A 26,131-nucleotide genomic window follows, 5' to 3' on the forward strand; every position below is an offset into this window, starting at 1 on the left:
TTTTAATGTTCCAATCTGGCTTTATGGCGATGGGTTCGGGCTCGAAGTGACATAGCGGGTCATTGAACGTAGCCGCGGTCACGGAAGGGACGTGTACCTGACAGAAGTATGGAATGATTATAATGGTTCTCCTTAAAAACAAAGATTGACCCGAGTGGTGGGGACAGGAATATATAAGGGCAGTTCCACTTGGATTTTTTTGGAGTTCATGCAGATAAGTTTACTTGTACGTGGAGTCATACGTGTCGCATTCATCATCCCGTTGATTGTGAATTCATTATCGAACCTAAGGCCTAAGGTAAGGATTACGGTAAATTGTTTAATTACAACTGTAAACTTTAATTACAACTTTACGGATTTTCCCGAAGTTACAGAGGGAAGGCTCCGGTGTCCTTTCCTCTCCGACATATAATAAATTGAAAATCATTTCATCTGTTAGATATTATAACGCATATTTTGCTTTCTCTTCTGCATTATTTATATGCAGATTCGGATACTTTTCTATTTCGAAATTTCTCGCAAATGCATGGAATCGCAGTCTGATAACAATATGTTATTTTTAACGAAGAGATTTATGTAAACCCGTATGTTATTATCAGTCTCGCTGCTGGGTACATTGAAAATGAAATATTCAGTTGGTTTGCTAATGAAAAGCGGGCTTGCAATACACTTTTCGAATTATGATAAATCATAATTCCGTTTTCTTCACGCCATATAGCCATACGTAGATTACTTTATTCTTTGCACGCAAACACGGTTGCTTCTATTTAATGATACAAACAAATTATTTTCACTGCATGAATTTTCAGCATATCGAAACGATTGCCGCATAATTTCATTTTTCACCTTGAGGCGTAAAAGTCAATCGTTTGTTGAGGGGTGGTTCAGAAGAATTATCTGAAACGATACGATGCGCTCGAACGATATTGAAAACGTATCGCGTTAGATTACAGAGTTCAACGTACAATTTATTCCTTTCTCCTCCTACGTTACTTTCCTGATGACGTTCATCGTGGCCATTGTCCTTATTATCCTGCTGCTCGCGTTCGTTTACTATAATTGACTCACTTGTAATCTCCCACTGTATAAAACCGAAAAAAGAGATATTTGCTCTCGGTTTGTCTAATTATTTAACGTTTTTAACATTTTTAATTGTTTAACATTTTCGTATCATCCGATAGACATTATCATTCGATGAAAGGAAAATTGAATTTCCAATCACTCGCGAATTAATCCTTGAGAAATGAAAGATTTCATGGCCTATTTCACTAAAAAATTCAGTCTGTTTGCGTAAGTGTTTTACCATCGTCTGGATGTAAATGTAAAATATTACATCGGCGTTTGACGAAATCATACGACTTCAGAAACACCTATGATTCATGTTCTTTGTCTTTAATAATGCTATGAAACTGCTTTTTTCAGATAACTGCTCAATTGCTAAATACTGCTCAGACTAAAAGAAATTAATTGATTTTGTTGACACAGTGATGTCTTTTAAACTGATTTTTTGATAATGACACAATAAAAAATGCCAGAGTAGAGGCGTCTAATTGCACTGCACGAAGGACATCCTTGTATGTAATCTGTGACGCAAATTGTCTTAAGGATTTTTACTCTATTATCGATTCAATCATTCGTACCAAATTTAAATCATAAGATTTAAAGAAAGAAAGATTAAAGAAATAAGAAGAATTAAAAGAAAGTGATTTTGACAAGGCACCAAAGGCTGCGTCTATCTTACCTTACACATAAGCTTGAGAAAGTCCTTCCAAATGATATCTTAAGTCTCAAAAACAATTTACGGCCTTTTCGAAAAACTGTACAGCCTCGTATGCACTCGAAATCAACGAAGAATTCTTTATCAAGGACCTAATTACCAGGAAAATCGATCGTAAATAGCAAATTCTATTACACAGTTTCAGAATTGGCCATATCAGACTCACACACGCATATCTAATTTCTTAACCAAACCCATCAATTTGCGACATCTGTGCGATTCTTCAAATTACCCTAAACATATGTCGGGGATGAAAGAACATCGAGATTTCCCGTCTGGAATGTTAGAAAAAACCCAATACCCTAGTCCAGACTTTTACTATAGCTACACTTAAGTAATAAAAATAAGAAATAGTTTTAATGTTCCAATCTGGCTTTATGACGATGGGTTCGGGCTTGAAGTGACATAGCGTAGCGTCACTGAACGTAGCCACGGTCACGGGAGGGACGTGTACCTGACAGAGGTATGGAATGATTATAATGGCTCTCCTTAAAAACAAAGATTGACCCGAGAAGTGGGGACAGGAATATATAAGGGCAGCTTCATTTGGATTACGAGTTAGTTTGTTAGTTAGTCGTTGGGCGAACTGCTGATTGAGTTATCGAGAGAGTTATTATTATCGAGAATCGTGTATTACGTTGGCATACGTCATCCCGTGTATCGAACCTGAATTCGTTGTCACCATCATCTCGACCATCCTATCGCTGCTATTACTTATAGCCTCTTGTAGTGTCCACATTTGTACCAATAAAAATTGGCTACATCCGCGATGGTAAATTGAGTAAAGGTTCATCGAACGTCCCAAAATTCCAACCCTAATCCGACATATAGTTAGTATCGCAACAAATACCAGATCTGTGAAACTTGAAGTGAAAATCTCTGTGACGAAAGTCAAGTTTCAAGCGTTTTCTTCTTTCAGAAGGACACATCGTTATTTAACAAAGTCTAACTAATAAATCTCAGTCTCTGGCCACGTTGTCGCTGATAATAACCACGTAGGTGATTTTATACTTAAAAATTTCAGAAAAAAATGTTCATCGTCCACATTGTGACTCATGTTAAATTGAACTCTTAATTTCTATGATAATAACATCGTAAAAATAAATATGAACAAACGTACGACCACGATTAGTTACTTTTTCTGATCGACGAGGCGACTAACGTTACCAACGGAAGTCGGTGTTTACGCAGTGTGAATTTGCTTCGTAATCAGCGGAGAATCAACAATTAACGTCGTCTGATTCCGCGAACATCTTGTCATTTCGAGTCAACGCCACCGACCACGACCACGTTACACGTGTTCTTTGTTTTAAGGAAGCGCCTGTACGGAATAACATCGTCCTTGCCGATCCCGATAGTACTTGACGCGATCTTACCTTGTGGCATCGTACAAGAGGTAGAACGGCCATGCAGAGAAGGACAAGGGCACGAATCATTTTGCGTGAAAATATTCCTGATGGGCTGCGTCACATCGCTGAAACACGAAATAAGAAGTCTGTTTAAATGGATGGTTCGACGAATTAATCAAGTGGCTACTTTATCGTGAATACCTGACGCTAATTATGTCGAGTAAAAGTTAATGTATAAAATAATAGAATGAGAGAAAAAGAATGTTATATACAATTCCAAATTTCAAGTCTTACGTTAAAAGGTATGAGAAATATATTTAACAAATATAAAATATATTTCTCTGTTTAAAAAAGAACTGTTCTATACATAATTCCCACGTAAGTGAGAGAGTAAAAATTAAACGAAGAAATGGGAAAAACTATTTATAAGATTACTGACATCTCGAGAGTAATCTATCTGTGAATTATTTTTGCATACAAGGGATACAAACGTCTCATATAAATGACACGTTTATATTTCAAACTCGCATGGAGCACTTATTTCAGTTAATAACGGAGAGCGGTCTTACACTGAAATTATAGACTCCATTATATAAATTGCCGACAGATTTGCCAAGAATGATACACATAAAGATGAAGTCAGTTTTTACTTTGTATAATGAGACTTATATGGTGCAATTTTAGCTGAACAACATAATGGTACACATGGAATTTACATAAGAAAGTAATCGAATAATAGGAAATGTGTTTGCAACAAATCATTTTCTGGTACGGGGTTACAGATATTTTTGTCAATTTTGATTTAACCAACTGAAGTATTTTGATACGATCGTTCATAAATTTCTTTCATAATTGTCCGCGGATGTTTCTCTAAAATATCAATGTTTAAAAACGTTTTCTTATTAAATATTAAATTCAAATATTAAATTAGCTCTTTCCATAAATAAGAGCAAGATCATATTATAAAAATTCTAGGATCGTAGCAAAGTTGAAAAATGTCTCGAAAGGGTTGATTCTGCGCCAAACATTTATCGTAGATATCGCGAGCAAAGTAGTATTCTATTCACGATCCGATGCAACATCGCCGTTAGAATATTGCGCTAACGAGGGGCCAGACAGGCAGCAACAATTTGCTCGCTGGCCAGAAACTGATATCTCTCACGGTAGAAATGTAATTACCACGAGTCGCGAGCGGCGATGAAGAAATCCGCGCGCGGTTACATAATTTTCGCCGCACCCGCTGCGCAACGCGCTCGTAAACGAAAGAAGAACCACGGAGAAAAAAGGCAGACGAAAAGACAAAGAGAGAGAAAAGGAGGAAGGAAGAAAGGAGAAACATCGAGACGAAACAACGACTAACCTATATGATGGGTTCACGCATGCCTGCGACTAAACCTGCGACAAACACGAGCGGGAGGTGGCGTTTTAACGTGAATAGGACAGGCGACGATCCCGGAAGGAAAGTTGAATCGCATCGAATTAACGCCCACGTCGCGCGTCAAAACGAAAACTTTCGATCGCTGCATCGTAAAAATCGCGAAACTTCAATGGGGTCGTTTCGAAGTGGAAGGGGAAATATGGTGCGGTTAACGTTAACAAAAGAACGATCTTTATGTCGATCGGTCAACGAAAGTTAGTATTAATACGATAGAGATTAGATCACGAGGTAACTCGTTAGTTTTATCAAAACTGGATTTTATTATAAGGAGAATTTTTTGACGCAATGATACGTGATAACATATGTGATATGTATGGTAAGAGGTATGATAAGGTATAAGCCGATACTTTCGATCCGTTGATTTTATGGCTGATTTTATAGTCCTCTTATTCGTTTCGCTTTTTTCATTTATTTAACTTCTGAAATTAATATTTTAGCCAGATATACGTGATTCATAGTCGATTTTGAATTGAAATTCAATTTTGTGAAAACTTTTTACGTTGTTGATATTGGAAAAATGGACAATTTTCGTTACGTATAGTTAATGAATATTTAACGAAGTTAGTTAATGGAAAATTTAGAATAAAAAAAGGAAGTACATATAAAGTTTCTCGTAATGAGATGCAGGATGCATCATTAATTTTGCTATAGGTCAATATACATATGTATAAAGATAAATGCACGTATGTATAGAGATATTATACAATAAAGATACAAATTTACAGCTTCCCACATTCTATTCAATAATTTTATTAAGGATGCTATCTTGTATATTAAAAATTTTGATTTCCATAGGTGATATAAATTTTTCTTTTCCAAGTAGACAAGGTATCAGACAATTTTTTTTGTAAAGCAATATGGCTAATAATACATAAAAAAACAAGCTTACAGTGAATTGCAAAGGTGTGTTTTGAAGCGAAGATTAATTCAGTTCTAGAAGATTTATTTTCACCGAAAGTGAAACCTCACGAGGAAAATTTTATTGTGCTGTAGATTGCATTCTTGCAAGAGCGTAAATGCGCATATCATTAATCTTGGTAGTGAAGTGATGCTGTTGCAAATGCTTTGGCATTTTAAACAAGGAGAAACGATTACAATAACAAAGTACTGTGTAATAACATCTTTTACTTGCATTCCTCGTACATGCTTAAAAAGATTTCGTTTAAATCATCGTATTTCCTTATTTATGTATACGTATTTGTTCACGCGGACTAATTGACGTTCCTATGTCGATATATTCTCTAAATATTAATTTTAGATCGAAATGAAAAATCTTTGAAACAGGAAAAATGACCTTTGGACATCGACGTTGAATCAAAAATCGATCATCTATCGCTAAAATAGTGATCTATTCGCTTAAATACATATTATACGTACTTAATGCGTACATATGTTGCCCTTTAATTCAAATGTAAGTATTATAATTCTTTATGCAAAATATACGAAGCATATAATATAATAAATATAATACAATATAATAATATTAAAATAGAATAATAAAAAGTACAAAACAAATAATTCACAAAAATGTAAGTAATGTTTTCCTCTTTTAATATTTTTTTATATGTTTTTATATCCTGTAGTATATACCGTATATATATGTATCTATACAAATATTTTTATCAATATAGAGAAACTCTTCAACAAATCCACGTTTCTTTAGAACTAAATAAATATAGTCTCTGCGAAACAAATATACCATGGACCAGGATTTTCAATCGGTTTCACATTAGTGTTTTAAACCGACAGTCATTGTATCCGTAGCAATAAAGTAACGTGTTTAAGCAACTCATTTGTCGATGATAACGCTGCTCTTAACTCGACAACTTTCTCGAGGAAAAAAGAGTTGCTGACTTCTGTCGTAATTAAAACCCGTGTATATTTTACAGGGAGTTGAAACGCGTTTAACATCGTAAAGTAATTGAAATTAAGCAAAACCAAACTTTCTACCATGGCTGAAAATGTACGTATATTCGTATATTGAAATTCCACTGTGAATTTAATAAACTCGTATATCACGTGCAGCGAAAACTTTAATGGTTGAACGGTAAAAAAGAATTACCATGTTTCGAGCAGTCTGGTTACCATATATGTATAATAACCGGAAATTCCATTTGCATTCAATGGAACATACTGTAGGGCGGTAAGTATGGTCGAAACTTTTTTAATGGTACTGTACAAACTATTCGATACGGCAAATAATTCGTTCGATAGGCTAAGTACTTAAAATGATTACCGTAATATTAAACAGTGCTCTTTGCCATCACTTATCGGTTTTACAACTGAGAATGATAATAAAGTATGATAAAACCTTTACCGATAGTCAACTTTCTATTTGTTCTTAAGTCGTCTTACTCTTACGAATATTACGTAACAGACAGGGAGCAGTGTCGTGTTAGTCACAATGACACGAGATCACGATCTACGATCTTTTCTAAAGATATGATCGTGCATTATATACTTGCTATACGTAGATCGATATTTTACAGAGTCGTGAATAGGGAAAAATGGCAATTGATATTTCTTTTCTAAATACTATTATAGATAAGCTCTGTGCTGTTATACTCTGCTATCTATTATCCAACTTCAAACGATAGCATTGGGCAACCTGTTTTAGATATTGGAAAAGCCTGCAATCTGTATGTTTAGAATGGGATATTAGTAAAAATAACAATACGTTAAACGGAAATAACGTAGAAAGCACAATAGCTGCGGGAATAGAACAGAAACAGAAAGATAATATACAGGGTGGTTGGTAACTGCTGGTACAAGCGGAAAGGGGGTGATTCTACGCGAAAAAAGAAGTCGAAAATATAGAATAAAAATTTTCTTTTTTAATTTTTTTTTTTTTTAATTTTTCCATCGAGACAACGATCTAGAGTGAGATCCGTTATAACGAGACGCGATAAAGTGCACGCGTACCGAGCGAAAATTCAAAGTCGATTTTCTCGAAAACAAAGCCTCGAACGAAAAATTTTTATTCTATATTTTCGACTTCTTTTTTCGCATAGAATCACCCCCTTTCCGCTTGTACCAGCAGTTACCAACCACCCTGTATATTATAAAAGTAAAAGGAATTTCTTAAGAATACGAGAATAAATAAACTAAAGCAGGAATAGAACAGTACAAAAGGGAGGATATTAAAAAACCTATTTACTAAATACTATTAAAATACTAAACCTGTTTAAGTGCTAGGGAATGTGAAAATATCAAATCTGTATGATTGTATAGGATATTATATTTAATAAAAGAAAACACATATGACGTATAAACGCGAAAGATACAATTTTTGAAATCTACGAGAACAGAGAAATCAGTATCAGAGCGGAGAAATACAATAATTAAAAAAGATCGAAGAAGTATACAGAAATCCGCACAACATAGAAGTTAACGCCATAGCAAAAAGACGCTATACGTGTATCCCAAAAGCAGAAAACTGGAATACAAACCTGTGAAGCGACAAATATGGCGAATAATTACTTTTCTACGTGAACAATTAAATGTACTGAGAATTCCGATAAAATCAGCCATAATACTCATTCCCAGCCAAAAAGTTCGCAAGATACCGCGTACGAGTGAAAGCGTTGCTATTATTTGCTCGCGATTACGAGCAAAACGCCATTTAATTTTCAAGTCATCGAGATGGAAACGCTTTGAAGTCGCGTGATCGTTTTCAGCCGACGAACGAGTTATGCATATTCTCCACATTGGCCATGGATGACATCAATTTCGATGGATCAACGCACGATGACCCCGTTTTCCGTCGTTTTCGTCCTTGATCACTTTTACCGCTCCAGATTTGCGAAGCGGGTCATAGGCGGCCCTATGGCCAAAGGTGTTTTTATATGGGAGTGAAAATTTCGTCGGCAAAGAGGTGAAATCCATGGGAAGTGACAAAAGTAAAGCGACCATTGTTCTAATAGGAAGTAGCGTTTCTGTACATTCGCAAGGAGGCAGGTTCGACCTTCACGGAGACAAAAGCTGTCTTTTACGTAGCATTCACGAGACCGTGCGACTCAAATTTACACTATGGTGCAAAAGTGTTGAATCACCAGATTGCTCTCAAGTTGGATGCATTCTTTTTTCACAAGGACAATTAAACGGTTTCCTATTTTTGGCGTTCTACGATTGGTTTTCGTTTTTATTTCCATTTCTTATATGCACTTATCCTTACAGTTTATTTTTATTTTCTTGCCTACTTTTATGTCTACATTTACTCTTGCTCTTTATAAAATTTTGGGTCAGGAGATCAAGTTTGAATCGAATGCGTTTTTCACGAGAATAATTTTCTTGCTTGTTGTCCTTCGCGACTGTCATTTTTATGACTTTTTAGATCTTATTCGTATGTTTCTTTTATATACAATTCGAAAAATTCTTCTTTCGACTCAATTAGACGATAATGGTAGAAACGCAATTAAACCTAATTGGATCGAGATAACAAAATGAAATGTATTTATGGAAATATAATTCAACGAAGTAAATAAATAATTAATAAACAAGTAAACTCACAGTAGATTATTTAAAATTCTTATGCAGTATCTTACGAAGTCTCGTTGAGAAATATCACTACTCAACTCCGATCAAAAGTAAACTCTGACTGTTTAGGATCAAAAGTGATTCACATGGTTGACGTTAATAAATATTACCGCATGATTTCCCTAATGATACTATGTATTCACATTTCTTATTGTTGCTTTTACATATGTCAAAATAGTCAAAGATTAATATTAATATAATCGCAGTAATAAGTAACGTCGTTATTTCTTTCTACACAAGCAATCGCAATGGTATTTTCTAAGTATAGTTCTCGAAGAAAATATGCATATGGAAACATCATTCAAGACAACGTAATTGCAGTCGATGAATAACCAATTGCTTAAAAATTAATTAGATTTCTATTACTATCAGCCAAGAGTAATTGATTATTTAGTCGATCGTGAGAAGACGACTTTTCAACTTGGTTTCTTCATTCAACTATGCTTCGCGATGTATAATACAAGGTATAGTGAATAGAACTACGAGGATGATATGTGAAACGCTAATTATCTGTGAACGCACGTTCCACACTTTATAAAGATCAAAGATGACCTATTAAATCCACGATTAAAAACTTCGATATTTATTTTTCGTGTCCTTTCATTTCTATTAGGCATCCGCGTAAACATTTTTTTATTTCATTAAATTTAAGTTTGTGAAAGAAAACGCAGTTCCTTAACTAAGCTTTGTAAGGGATTTCATTTGATCTAACTTAAATTCTCAAGATATTTTATCTTTTTCATATTTATATGCGAATGGAAAACTTTAAGCAGACGACGATGGTTTATTTCATAACGACGATGGTTATTGCATAAACGTAATTCAAAATCAATACAATTTGCTCTTCACAAACAAGGAAAGGACAACGAATACCTGAATAATTAAGTTTAATATCTATTGGATAACAATAACGTCACATCCTTGGTTTCCTTGTTTTCATTATGATAAATAATGTAACAGGAATCGATGAGTTGTGTGAAACACTTTACACGCAATTTACAGATAATTGCGATATCTAAAAAAAGGTAACTATTTTTATGCTACCATAATCTTCACAAGCAATTTAATTTTTAAACTTGGTATTTCATATATGCAAAATATCCAAAATAAAAAGTTCAATCTAACGAATTCATTCAAACACAAAACACACAGAATCAGCTACGTTCGGTAAATTTACATCTCAAACAGGATGCAAATCGCGTAAATGAAACGTTAGCCGCATAATAAAATTCTCTCGTAATTCTCTCTGTAAGGTAGAGATCGACACGATACCATGTGCAAGAATTCGATGACAGGACTCCCTAACTAATCGTTAAACCACGTCTGGGTTCTGTGATATAATGTTATCTCGATATTGCATCAACCATGTTATATATCTTTTTTTTATTTCAGAAAAATAACAAACAAAAAATAGAAAAAGGGGAGAGGATAAAAATAAACCAGACCACTTCTAGTCTGTGGAAAATAATTTCTAGTGACCTCACTCTGAATTCAAGATACCGTGCTACTGATTTATACAGGCGATCATTAAGTCAATATGTTCTAGGCTTGGAAACACCGAATTTAATATAAAAGTCGTCTGACGAATTTCAATTCATTGTCATTCATAGATGTCAACGAGGAGACTTCGATTTTTTATTTCACACAGACTAAATGCATCGTTTTTATAGCGCGTGAAAGATTATCGTTCCTCTTAAAAAATAAAGAAAATAATAATAAAGATTTCTTGTTGAACGATTCTCTGATGCAATTTTTCAAGAATCTAAGTAGAACATCCAGTCTTTTTTCCTGCTTTTTTTTTTTTTTTTTTAAGATGAAAAGGTCATGTTCTCGTGCAAATCGATGTAAGTCTGAAGCTTCGCGCTAGTGAAAGGGTAATTAAGTTAATATTTCGAGCTCAAAGTAGACTTTGGGTCGGCAGAGTATTGCTTAGTATGAGTTTATGAGAAGAACGAAAGGTTACTTTACAAGATGTAAAATTACGTACCATTTTCTCTTTAGTTACGGTAAACATGTTGTGAACTAGCAAAACGTCATTAAGATAACAAATCTCTGTATTTAATCTGTCTTATTTGTTTTACTTATACTAAATATTTATATGAAAGACGATTTTTCTCTCTTTATAATTTTTCGTGAATTTTTATGAAAATTAATTAGTTTTGTATCAAATTTTTTAGTTTTTCATATAAATTTTTTAATGAAAGGTAATTTCCTGTTCATATTGCTTGGATTTCATTAATATGAGTAATTTTTTGTCCCTTTTGTTGATCTCATTTCAACCAATTTCTCAAATTAAAATAATTGTGGTACACCCGCTCTGAAAAGTGGTAAATCTTCATGAAAAATGTTTTAAGTAAGACATTTTATTGCATTTTCTGTGCTTCGTATCCGTACGTGCAAAGGTTGATTATCTCATAAAACTCGGTAACTAGCATCTTTGACAAAGTATAAAAAATCGTTACGATAAAAGGCATAATTCTTCTTCTTTCTTTTGGAATGGCTAATAAACGATATAAATTTGGAGGGAACGTATGAAATATGAGAATCTTCGGGTCTGGTCAGATCCAGTTATGTTGATTTCAACAAACTTTAGTTATTGATTCCTGGAAATCGTACACGTTCGCAGAAATGAACGACCGACGATTCGCAAATTATTGCGAAATGAATTTTTTATTCGTCTCGCGAACAGTTAATTAAAAACACGTATTCATTCATCAGAGAAGAAAAATTATCCCATTGTTAAACGGATCTCTGCGGTTACTAATGTCAGTTGAGCAAAAAAGGAAAATACGAAAGTTATACATTGCGAATGAACCCCAGAAATAAATTGCATTATGAAAATTTTATGAATACGTTCATTCATCGAATAAATACTTCTTCGGTACTCCTCTAGAATATCGTAGATTAAGAAGTATCTTATAAATTATTATTATTATTATTGCAAGCCATGGTACTAAAATAGTATAGTGTATAGTAGTATACACATATTGTACAGTAGCATATGCAGTAAATAGTAAAATACATTATTACTACGTCTATTAATAGGTAATTAAAATGTGCAGTCTGTTAGATTTATAAAATGTAATAAGTGCTGCTCTTGATTAATAATTCGTCATTAATTTGTATACGTTCAATTATTACATAATAAGGAATAAAAATAAAAATGAAATAAAATAATACACATCTTATATCGCTGCCCTCTCCTTTTATACATACAAAAGCTCTGTTTCATCACTTTACCACTGCGAACTATTTTATCACGCACTTTTTCCACCATCTTAAAGGACACGTCGTACATAGATTCTGGTTCAACGACGATCATCGTAACACTAATTGCAGATCGTAAATGTCGACTGACTGTCGTAGAACGTTTTCAAAGAGTCAGAGGGGCGAAGCGAAGCAAAGGGCAACGAGTTTCATCGTGTCGTTTGATCGAAACGAGAGAAAACGGCGACCAAACCGATTGCGAAAAGTAATCAGGCGAATGGAAACGCTATTGCGCTAGAACGATCATCCGTCTAGCAAATGGAATAAAGATCGTTACGCTACAGTATTAAAAAGCGGTTTACTTTCTTCTCATCTCAAATATGCCTGAATAGCAGGAAGCAATGGAAAGTTGTTGCATCGTCATCAAGCGAAACTTTAAATGAGATTCAGTGCGTTGCTCGCTCGCATCATGGCTGTTTAGGAGCTTGGAAAGAATATCTGGGTGAAATTGTGGCGGGAAACGTGATAGCATTTGCGTACGAGAAATTCTGCCACTTTTACTTGAATGTGCGTGCGCGTTTTCACTTAAAGTTGACGTTGAACTCGTAGAGGAAGTTTGGATCGCAACATCAAGTTCTTCTGCAGTCCACGTTCATTTCTCTAATCCAGTTTGGTACGATGTTGATCAAAGTAACGTAGAAGTTTTACTTGTTAGCTTCATCTTTCATATAATGAAAATATACAATTGCCGTATTCTCATTGTTATCTAGAACAATTTTTAGATACACATACTCATATTCGATAGAAGAGTATGAATGGATAATACAAAACGATTACAAGTCTCAATTCGAATCGATTTTCTATCTACTCGATATGTACACCTTAAATCTCTGATTCTTTTTATAGACATTTAAAATTTTACAATTTGCGATATATGTATAATTATCAATGAATTACATATGTATGTAAGAGATTATTCGATATTATTAAGTTTTTAAATTGAAATTAAATGATTAAGTATATAATCGTTTCTGAGAATCAAAAATGCTGATTTTAGTTAATTTTGAATTACCAATATTTGATAGAACCAATTGTAAAAGTACTCAGAAATTTTACGAAATGAGATTAAAGAAAGAAAAAAAAAATAAAATAAACATTATATATATTATTATTAATTAATTATACATATTATATATATTATATATACAGGGTGGTTGGTAAAAATATTTTTTTAATTTTTTTTCTTTTTTTTTCAATTTTTCTATCGAGACAACGATCTACAGTGAGATCCGTTATAACGAGACGGGATAAAGTGCACGCGTACCGAGCGAAAATTCAAAGTCGATTTCCTCGAAAATAAAGCCTCAAACGAAAAATTTTTATTCTATATTTTCGACTTCTTTTTTCGTGTAGAATCACCCCCTTTCCGCTTGTACCACCAGTTATCAACCACTCTGTATATTAATTGTATTGTATTAATTGTATCTATATATAATATGTTTCTATATATATAATAATAATAGCAAAATTTTTCAATGTAACATTTTATCTGAATGCCATTAATCAACGAAGACTATAAAATAGAGGAATTTATTCGTGCAATTAATAAAACTGGGTATTCATTCGTCGGCAAAAAGTATAAAAATCCATCGAAATAAAAGCGATTGCTTGTACGTACACAAGTTGTCTGATCACTTTCTTCGCAGTTTGACTGCTCGTGTCTAGAAGGAAGTAACCAGAAAGCGTTTCTTCCGGTTCGAAGGCTGGTCGAGACGAATTGACCGACAAGAGAGATCGCGATTATGGCAACAACTTTTCTTGTCAACACACGTTGCAATTAATTATAATTTATAACTTACTCGGTGTACACTGCGCTCGTTTTCCGTTTCTGTCAGAAACGATACTTGTCGTCGTCGCACGAGTGGTTCTCGGATTTTCCTCGATTATTCAACTGAATAAACGATATGATTTAATTTATCATTAATGCAGCACGTTTAGAAAGCAATGAGGTTTTAGTTACGATACAAATATTTTCGTTTGTGTTTGACAAACGAATGAATCAAATCGGAGACATATTAAATTTCGAAGAAAAATATGTTTATTAAAAAAATATTAAAATATGTATAGATATATGTAGAATCAAACATTTTCGAGTAAAAATATATACGATTAGAAAGTTTCGAATTAACTACTGCAAGAAATTTAAAAAATACTATTCAATCAAACTTTATCAAATGGAAAACTTTCTAATTGAACTCTAACGAATTTAATAGCATGCAATAAAACGTATAGTACGTGATAAAATTAAATCTGATATTACCTAATAAAACGCTACCTAATCGAAAGTTTCCAAACTATCATTTAAATTTCAAATTGTTATTTAATGAAGCACTGATGGGAGATATTTAAATATATGCTATCACGTGTGATTCTATTGAAATTCACTTTACTTGAAGTAAATTAATTTTATCCAAACGTAACGTAAATTTATAAAATATTCTCGCGTTGAAAACGTTTAATTACTTAAGAGTTATTGAACTTATAATGCTAATTATAATCGCAACTATAATAATTGAAATGATCTCAAATAAAGATTTATTGAGTCTCTTTGAATTTTGAATATAATTCCGCAAAAGGGGAGAAAAAATTCTGATTAAAGTCTATCTATATATAATCTTAAATTAGCTTAATTAAATAATGTATATTTCAGTCAATTTCCTAACTGTACTTTGGAAATCACCGTTGCTTTCAGAAAACTGAGAACGTTCATCATAACTTTTTTACTGTTATATAATATGCTTACACTATGTCCATAGAATCATTATCGTAATTAATAGGTTTTATTTTCGTATCTTCATGATCAAGATGCATACCTATGTTTCTCGTCATAATTGAAGCGCTATTTGCATCTGAAGTACGATGAATCGCCGAACGCAACGGTTTTCTCGACTTATCATACAAAGAAGAAATTATAGTCTGCGGTGCAAGTGATATTTCTGATATCTATGATATTTGACTTTCTTATTTTGCATATCATACACTGGCCGTGTTGAATTCTAATTTATTGCTAAATCGTTTAGATGTTGCATACCAATTAGCGATATCTTGCGAAGAATTTCTTACTCCTGTGTGCTTTTCTGTGTACTAGGTAATTAGAGATAATTACGAAACTGAGAAACCTTCGAATTTACTAGATAAAATTGTGAAAGTTCCAAAAAAACTGTTAGGACGTTTAACGATGAATATTTGTTCTCTGCAACGAAAGAGTTCAGCTTTAAATGAAAATATTACTACACAATGTTTTTAAAATATCAAAACATAATTGCAAATAACATCGATTAATCTTGCTGTAAATATAATTAATGTAATTAATTGTACTGTATAATATATAATATAATTAATATAATACATATTTATCTATAAAACATAATTAGTAGTTTCATATAATGACAGATTTCTGGAGCAATAAATTTTCTCTCCGCTAAAGTTTTGATTGAACGAAATAAATTAAATCGCGTCCTTGGCTAGTCCACCTTTCTGTTTCAGAGCCGTTCGACATCCGTTTGTAATGCAAAATATACAGCTTCTTTATTGTGGACAACGATGTGAAACCGATGGTAATCGATCGAATGTGAAAAACAAAAAATCAATTATCATTAACCTTCAAACGCGCGCACGTTCCACGATTGGAATTATTCCTTGTGGATAACGAAAGAATCCAATTAAATCAGTACGTACTCGGAAAACTTTATGTTATAACAAAAGAAACTCGATTCATTTGGTGCTTGCCGCCAATATAAATACCCTTTTCAGTCTCTTTTTAAATAAATGTTAATCTTTTAGTATTAGTTGATGTATGTGAAATTATGTGAAAACGTGAAATAAGCTTAGTTTTGTCGTAAAGTACAAGTCAATTTGGATAATTATTTTATAACGATTTTTTCCAAAATATATGGATAAGAGAACGCTTTTTCTCTTTATTATATATATCTTCATAGAATCTTTCATTTTTTCATTCCTTTAACATAAGTGTTATAATTTAATGGCAAGTAAGTCTACTGTTAAAAAGAAAACGAGAAAGATATCAATTTGTAATAGAAGCATAATACCATTCAAAGTTATGAGATTTTCTTTATCAGTTTTATCGATCATCGACTACTTTTGATTCAGCATTTAGGATGCAGTTTTTAATTTTGCTCGAGTTCGATGGAGTAAAGTTTCGCTTAAAATTTCACGACGTTTCGGTGCTAACTGATACGATGCGTTTGACGTCGGGTATCAACTACTTCATAATTATAGCGATAATTGAAAATTCACGCTTTACCGATTCAGCGAATCTTGACCCGATTGGCGTCGAAATCCTAGAAATATTAAACTCGGTTTACAGAACAGAAACATTCTTTCGTGAAATTTAATTAATAAATGACAGTATGACGTCAGACTTCGTCGTGTATCTTTTTCGATCGTGTATGTATCTTATATTTTCATATTCACGTTTGTATTTTTGTACATTTCTATAGTTTTCCACATTTTCGAAATTTTACGTTTAATAGAAAAGTTATCGAGTCGTCGATTATTAAAGAATTGCACAGACCTGCAGGAATCTTTAATTTAATTACATTTACAAAATGATCGTGTGATTTTCGATCATTACGCAACACTGTCACGTAAATGTGTAACAATACACGCGGAATAACGTGCACATGCAACGATAAGAAGACAAAACGTCGCGAGAACTAGTTTTCAAATAATAGTTTCATTAATATATTCTCTATGTATGTAACGAACGCTATGATCTCATTAAAAAGTAATCGTTATCTCGAGTATCACAGATATAAACTCTATTTCATTATGTTACGGGATCATTTTGTCCTCCAATAAAACTTCAATTCCGCCTATGAAACAGGAGACAAAATCAGAAACCGCGTACATGTTGTTAATTCTGTTCCTCTTTCGCGAGATTCATGGGCAGCTAGTGCGAACAAGGTGATACGGTTCATTCGGTGTTAATGTACTCAACTTTCTCTCACATGTCAGTCTGGACGTGGTCACAGTCATTCTGAATCCATGGTCATCCTTCGAGGACACTTGTACAGCCTATATATTAAGTTCTCTTTGAGGGATGTCGAGTTTCATCATTTTAATTTCGTTACTTCCGACTTAATTCGGCTGCAAAATGATTTCGTATTAATATAATTTTATCGAATAACAGTTCTCGTTACAAGCAGATGCATTTTACTCGTATCGAAAACGATTTAAAAGAATAAAAGAATCGATATCGCGTGTTTGATATAAAGACGTAAAATATGTGAAGCGATATTTATTGATAATACAAATTGAACTTGATGTAAATTTAAGATGTCGCGTCTGAAATAATTTCTTCTTAATAGAACGTTCTTGTTCAAAAGTAATTTGTATTTGTCCTATTGATATCTGCGGCGTTTAAATGCATTGGAAAAACTGCTATTATTTTTATAAAAAACGCTGTTCGTCGATTTGCATTTTGATATTAGGAATCTCGTATTAAGATTATGTTTGTTTTTTCTGTATCTATGCGGAATGATTTGGATCTTTTGGAACTAAAACAATTAAAAACTAGACTCGGCAAATGATATTATTAAATTGTCCGAAATGTGTTTTTCTTTTACAGACCCGTCTTTTACAACGATGCATCTTTATACAAACATGAAACCTAATCTGTCGAATGTTGTGATCTTTATTCTAGTAGAACAAAATGGATCACACGTAATTCGATAAAACAGTATAAAACGGAAAATATTGTGCATCCATTATTTCCTTATAAAACGAAAGAAACTTTTCGGACGACCTAATATAAGAATTCCGAAGAAGCCCGATGCAATCCTTAAAGCAGAAGATATGTAAGTGTAAAACGAGTTTTTTAAGATCGAGTAATTGTTTATGAGTATATGATATTATTTTAACATTGTCAATGATAACTTTAACAAAAATAGATCTCCCAATTATTCTCATTATTCTTTGTACGAGTTCAATAACTAATTTGTTATAAATCAAACTTTAATAATTAAATCTCGAAAATATGTGCAAAAGAGGAATAAAATAAATATGGAAAATTTGAATTCATTCTTACACAAAGTCACCTACTCCAAGCGATAAATAAACCGATTTTCCACCTTTCTGGAGGTTTCAATGTTGCAGAGAAAAATATTATCGAATAACAACATGGTTGCGTTGCAACCATAAAATATTATTTTAAAACCCGACTATATCTAATTGACACAATCGAGGTTGTTTATATACATCGCAAATACTTATCCGCGCCTCAAGATAGTGGAAAATGAAATCTTCTCGTTTCATTCTCGATTATTTTTAAGTTTTGATCGTCCAATCACCGATAATCCTACGGTATGTCCCTCGTCTTCATTTTGTCTCAGGGACACGTGCGAAACTAAACGTGCGTGCTGTATACGCGTGTAAATCGTCTTACACAGACACGAGCGTGCTGCGTGATTGAGAATTTCATTACCTTGGTACATTTTTCTAGATCGTCCGGAGCGACGGCCATGCCTCAAGGAGTCCGGAAATCATTTTTATTGGAATCTCAAGCAGCTGTCATTAGTTCGATAATGCGAGAGTCTGACAAGCGGAAAGACATTCGATGTCGATTTATGGGGGAACCCCAGGAAGCCTCCGTCGAGTATTTTAAATATCACGTCGCAGAGTCTAGTTACATCGTACATGATAGAGTAGATTCATAAACAGTCGTCGTACATATTGAATTATTAATATATAAGCTGTAAATTATTTAAGAAATAGATTTCTCGTAAGTAGATAAAGATATTATATTATTTCTCCATTGAGAAGATTTTATTCATTTTTCTTATTGATAAATGTTCCAAAATATAATCAATCTGGAAACTAACAATACGATGTTTAAACGTACGGTGTTGTAATATAAGTACAAACAATATGTTGCAGGATAATTTAAATCTTTTGCAGTCAGGTTCTTTTCTACTTATAACAATAAAAATTAGCTGATTGCGATTTCTTACTCTCATATGAAATACAGAAAAAAAATAATTAGTGATATAACTTACAACGAGAGAATGCAATGGTACGACATTATAGACGAAAGAAATAAAATTTGTAATAATAGCAAACGAGAGAGAGAGAGAGAGAGAGAATTAGACGAAAAAATATAAGGATACCATGATAAAGATATAAAATAAGATTCGAAAAATAGATACATAAATGTATACCTAAATATATAAGAGCTAAGCTGTACAATATCATGGAAGATTAAAGAGACATCAATGAAAGCACTCCACTTGCTATCGCGATGAAAGTGACTTCAACGCGTGGTAAGGAAGATTTATGCTGTGACTATCATACTGAATCATGCTTATTTCTCATTCGAATTAAGAATTTTGCATACATTATCTATATCAACTTAATCATTCATGAAGCTCGATGTATATTTATTTTCTAATCTGTACTTTTTTTCATTTTACAGTTATCACTTGCGCGTATTTTTAAGTTTCGCACATGACTCAACGCAAGTAAATCTTATTAATCTGACGAATACCCGGATATTGTACTGTCTTGGAATATAATAACGATGGATAAATCAACGGAGATCTTATCTAAGAATGATTTTTGCATATTCTCTTCCTCAAACTTATTCTTCTTTGTCATGACCGTAAAAAAGTCCCCACGTTCCTGACGTTTCGTACGCAACGTAATTATGTTTGACAATACGCATTTTTCAATACAATAATATAAAGGACAATTTTGAATTCTGTTCCTTTCCCTGTAGAGCTATGTGTTTATTTATGATAATTAGTAATTACGTAATTTATATAAATATATATAGCAGCATTTAACACGTGTACGTAACTACGCTTACATTGCCTACCAATAAATGTCACGGTCATCTTTTTCAGGATCAACTCTACAAGTTCAAACAATGAAATAAGTTTCTAAAAATCATATTTGCAAACACTTTCACTTCCAAATACATACAACCTGTTAGCACTCCAAACGTCTGGAAACGTGAATCTACTTTTGAAATCGATGATAAAGTTTACTAATACCGTTCCATACGTAATACGTGCATGTAATTACGTTCCCTTGCTCTAAAATTATAATTAAAGAAATAGAATTTTGAAAAATATGAAATTTTACAAATTTTATGCCATGTTAATATCGTTCTATAATTTTAATTTAGCAATTAATTCGTATTTCAATATTGCAGTCAGCTCTATCATAGATGATTTTTAGATGAATCAATGAACGCCCTTTTCACACTCTCAAGAATCTCAAGCAATAAAAACGAAAATAAATCAGAATAAAAATAAAATAATTGAGCGTTGATTGTTATTTGGTTTTTATTTATTTCATGATGTCACCGATTGTGTAAACAATAGAGTCTTTCTCGTCTCTAACAGTCAGTTGGACAGGAAATAGTCGTCTTGTAACCTGTGGCTAAAATAACAAAAAAAGGAAGAAATGTTCTATCTAAGCAGATGATTCCTAAAATGTATTCAGTTGGACGACTTGTAACCTCAATGTTACTGTAAACATATTAACGAATGAAATACACACACACACACACATATATTTTTTGTTCTCTAAAGAGGTGGTTAACATCAAAATACCAGCTACATTTCTGTATACTCTAGGTTGCATTATATTCGATACAGAATAAAAATAAAAGAAAGGGAGAAGGTATACATGATATAAATAAAAATTATTACATCTATTTTAAATTTAAGATAATAGTTAGTCATAGAGCGAAAAGTACTCTCATTGAGTGTAAACTTATAAATTTTTTTATTGTGAAATTTTTAAAGTTCTGATTAAGTTTTTATTCTACTTTCGAGGCAAATATCATTCTTATACTAATATTATATTTCTTTGTACTTTCACACGCAACATGTACTATTTTAATATTTTCGGATGTTTAAATTCTTATTTTCATATTTTTTGGATCTTGAACGTTACAAAACATAAAAATAAAAAATACAAATTTTATTAACTCTTTTGTATCATCCTCTGTAATTTCTCGTTTTCTTCTCTTATTTATTATTCGAGACATTAAACTCTTTCTCTCTTATACAAGTATAGTATGTAATAAGTAATTCAATTATTTGCTACTGTTTATTCTTTCTTCAATTTTTCACTTAAGTATATAGATACATCTTTCAAACTTGAAATAATTTAAAGGTTGTTTTACATTAATACAATATCTTCCCATAAATCATACCTTATTAAATCGACAATTACATCTCATTTATTCTGATACCCATCTACTTTTCATTCAAAAAAATAACAACCTCTTGCATGTAATAAATAGCCACATTAACAAAACAATATCCTCTTCTCTTAATTAAACACGAGATAATTCTTCGTCTTATTGTTTCTAATATACCCACAATTTAATTTATTTAATAATATTTCACAAGAGACAATAGGTCAAAATTGTACGAATAAATTCAATCTTAAATTCCACTTTACTCACGTAAGAGGTACGTATATCACACAAGAAATACTGTTACTCACATGTGCTACTACATACTTCCCAGTAATTAAAACGCCACCACTGAGACAAATTAACGACCTCATGAGAGCTACGAGAACCGCGACAGCCTGAACAGAGAAAGCAACGACGCTCGAGGTTATTAAACTCATTCTTATTATAATGTTCGCGACTTTATACCCTCGTCCGTGCGACTCATCCTTCGAATAGCCGAACAAACGCGTTACAAGCGTCTACTGACAGCTACAATTGATGACGATCAGAAATCGACAGAAGGCGATATTTATTATCATATTCGAAGATGCGAGGCTCCAGAGTGTCTGCCACGAATCAATGTCACTTCCATTGACTAATCGTTCTTTTTCTTCCTGCAAACTCTCGTCTTCGTTTCTCCCTTCTCTCGTCTTTTAGTCGATGGATATAAATCGTGGATTAATCACATTTTATGGAACGATGTTTATATATATTGTATAATATTTCGTTATTTTATAAGTAATATCATATTTTTTTAACTGTGTACAATATTGTAATAAATCCTTCAGTAAGATACTCGAAAATTAAAAATGAAAAATGTATGTATTTATAGTTTATAAATCTTAAACCTTAAATGTACACTAAAACAACAAATATGGACAAGATCAAGCTGAACTGTAAATGAATATTGACTAGGTTTCAAAAATTTATCTAAATGTTGATGTTCTTATCAGTACTTAATGTTATAATGATGTGATGAAATATGATAAAGAATAATGAAGAAACTGATAGAAAATCACCAAGAATGTATCTATTGTTGTAAATCTATAAAATTCTTATGAAAAATTAGAAATTTGTTATTTCTACATCCCGATAGCTTTAATTCTAATATTCAAAATCATAATTTCATTACTAATAAAACAGTGTTTCTCAATCTTTTTTAATTCCTGGCTCTCTTCTGAAGTAGCCAAATGACCTTCAACATTTATTTATATTCCTGCCCTCCATATGAATAAACATTTTTATCAAAATCTATCAATTTAGTTTTATTTAATATAGTAACATAACTATATTAAAAACAAATAAAAAAATAAAATAAAAACATAAAAAATGTTTAACTGAAAATAATTACGGCAATCCTTCAAAACCTGAAAAACTACGCAAATACTTCATAACCTCTAAGGGGACAACTCACACGTTGAGAACGTGAATTATAGAAACTATGGTGTTTAACGCTATTTGACGATCCTGTTTAATTTTCCATAGGCAACTCCTTCAGATCCGTGTTACAATATTTCAGGAGGGAACAATAGTCATTGTGAAACATCGTGATCCTGATAATACCAGTTAGACTGCAAACGACTCGGCTCCTACCAGTTAAAAATAACGGTGACAGTGTGTGCACACAGCATGCTTCAGTCGAAAAACGCTCCATATAAAAAAATTATGTAAAACACCAAGGACCGAGACTGAGCGACGTTACTAATGAAATACTGGATGTGTGCACAAGCACGAGACAGAGCCGTCGAAGTGGTATAAATAATGTGCAACCTCGATCTACGTGCTTTCATAAATATGGAAAGCCAACGGATTATGGAAATCGATACATTCGCGATCGAATATGTATTTCGATGATATTGTTTGTCTTTTGCTACTATTTATTCTTTTGTAATAAATATGCCCGGAGCAGATCGTTTCGATAGCCGATTTAAAAGGATGATCATTTTTTTGAGAAAACTGAGTCATTGCAATAGTAGACAATAAACTTATATTTAATACATATACGTGCACTGCCGGCCATAATCCCGTAGGATTAGAACATCTGATATTATTAAAAAATTGAATACTTATCATTGCTTTCATTTTCTAGTTAGTTTATTTGCATCATGTACATATGCTATGTAATACAAAATACTGAATAAAATTCCTAAGTCTTATGGCCGACCATATATATACCTATACTTAAACATACATATACGTAATACGCATTTACATTCTTACAACATATATAATATGTGTATTAAAAATAAATAACACGTGTATGAATAATTACGTATGAATAACTTTAGTATTCATCTTTCAATATTTAAATAAAAATTATGTTACTATGATAGCAACACCTAACCTATGATATGGAAGGATTAATAAATGTCAAAATCGACAATCTTGAAAACTTGCAGGTGCATTATACTTACAGTGAAGGCTGCGAAATATGACAGCACTTTCGTGGCCACCGATTCATACTTCAGTCACTCATAAATCGCGGCGGACAATTACTGTTTTTCGCTCGTTCTAGGAACGCTGTTAAGAGTGACAAAACCAAGCACATAACGTTCTCACGCATACTGGGGAAGGGGGCAGTAGTCACGATTCGGTATATGTATCGTTTGCACGTACATTGTATAATTCGGTGTAAATTTCTAGACCGCGTGCCACGGTTCAGTCACCGGTTCTTGCGACAGCCCGTTTACGACTTCCGCGATTTGATATCGCATTAATACGCGCCATTTCTTGCGATAGTACAAAAGATATATCGCGGTTGCGCACGACAGTATCGATCGTGAAATCATGACTAGTATTGAAAGAGTGTATCGATAGGACGATTACCGCGTGCCGTTCAATACCTAAATACCTACGCTTACGTTAAGACGTACAATATCTCGAACATATGTATGTATGTAGCTACATTGTACATTTGTATCTCGAGCCGCAGTTTGATTTCTTTCCTTTATCGTAAAATCTACTTCGCGGAACTCTATTGTAGATTGCCTTGAACAAACGACGAAACTCAAACAATTTTGTTCATCGATACTAAAGGGGTCGGATTATAGAATGGAGTTTTAACATGTGTTTGTGGAAAGTTTATAGGTTATGTTCTCTAAGAATGACACGTATTTGACGCTCGCTCGGTTATGGTTGGATTATTTGAGACCTAAATATAGAACGAAAAAGACGAATTTAGCTTTGGCATTCCATTTAGCATGTATAATGTCGTAATATTTTAAAAAGAAAGGTACATTAACTCATTCCATACTAAATGAGATTAGCATCTGCTAGTTCAGGTTCTATTTTTAAAAAGACAGGAGATTGCTACGATATGTATCTCAATTAAAAAAACATCATAAAAAATGATTAATTATTATTTTTATTACAGGTTTTCTATATTCATTAGTCTTTACTTACATTATTTAATAATTAACATTTTGGACGATGCATTTAGTATACGATGTGCTAACAATCAAATTTTATATAGCCTATAAGTTTTGTTAAGTTCGTTACTTTTTCATAACGTTTTAGTCATATAAGTTTCATTATATGATATACCTTCTATAGTTTTGCAATTTTCATGAGTTTGGAATAAATAAATATATTTTTTTAATAAAATTTGTAAGCGCTTTCTAAGAGCAAAATTATTTAAAAGAATGGAATTATACGTATATGTTGGTGATTGAGAACGACTTAAAATCCTTCGAAAATTGGCTTTTCCATTTGAATTTCACGTTTTTATATTGTGCAATGAAATAATGTTTTGCAATATGTACTATTATGAATATAAATAAGATCAAATAATCGAATTAACAGAATACGGTGAAATGTCGATTCGAAAGGGCTTTGGATTTTTTCTCTATCCTTTCTCTTGAAAGTTAACCTATTCACAAAATCTATATTTAAAGAAAAATGAAGTAATATTTAAAATTAATGTTTTATTGGACTTGAGACTAAGGAAACGTGTCAAACCATTAAGCGAGTAAAGACATGATGTCAATTTTCGATTGGTTGGCCTAACGAGTTTGGATAAATTTTTTTTATCCCTTTACCATTAATCATATATGCAAATCGTTTTTTGGCATAACCTTATAATTTGTTCCCCAAAGATATGTATGTATTTACTACAACATATGTCTGACATAGTATAATCAAGGAATAAATGATAAATAACAAAAAATGAATTGTCCTTAATCGCTACTTTGAAGTTCTTGGAACTTTGCAAAGATAACATTCTAATTACGCTCAATCCACACGCATTCCAGCTTAAATTGAAGAAACATTTTTAATCTATGATAGAGAAAGTAAAACTTTGATTTACACACGCTCAATATAATTATATTAAAAAACGAGTTGCTGGTGAAAATAAGTTTATTTGAGGAATAAAATATAAAAGAATAAATAGAATAATCAACAGAATATAAATAACATAAACTGAGACATGATGTCATAAGTAGAATGTCAAAAGTATGATGTCAAATATATATGATGATATGAAAAAGGTAGAAATACTACTCCAATTACCACCTAACCTTTAAATTGTAACTAGTCTATTACGTACATAAATA

At 32.5% G+C, this 26,131-nt stretch overlaps 1 protein-coding gene across 6 annotated transcripts in view; it reads right to left on the reverse strand.

Moving 5' to 3' along the window:
- LOC117211469 (venom metalloproteinase 3) overlaps positions 1-26,131 on the reverse strand; it is a 91,560-nt gene that overhangs the window by 32,534 nt on the left and 32,895 nt on the right. For all 6 annotated transcript variants that reach the window (XM_033455391.1, XM_033455393.1, XM_033455388.1 and 3 more), the window contains exon 3: positions 3,154-3,251. In XM_033455391.1, coding sequence (XP_033311282.1) covers positions 3,154-3,213 — 60 coding nt within the window. In that variant the 5' untranslated portion in view covers positions 3,214-3,251. The remainder of the gene's footprint in view (positions 1-3,153; positions 3,252-26,131) is intronic.

Source organism: Bombus bifarius, unplaced genomic scaffold (genome assembly GCF_011952205.1).
Source record: "Bombus bifarius isolate JDL3187 unplaced genomic scaffold, Bbif_JDL3187 scf7180000008234, whole genome shotgun sequence".
Classification (NCBI taxonomy): domain Eukaryota; kingdom Metazoa; phylum Arthropoda; class Insecta; order Hymenoptera; family Apidae; genus Bombus; species Bombus bifarius.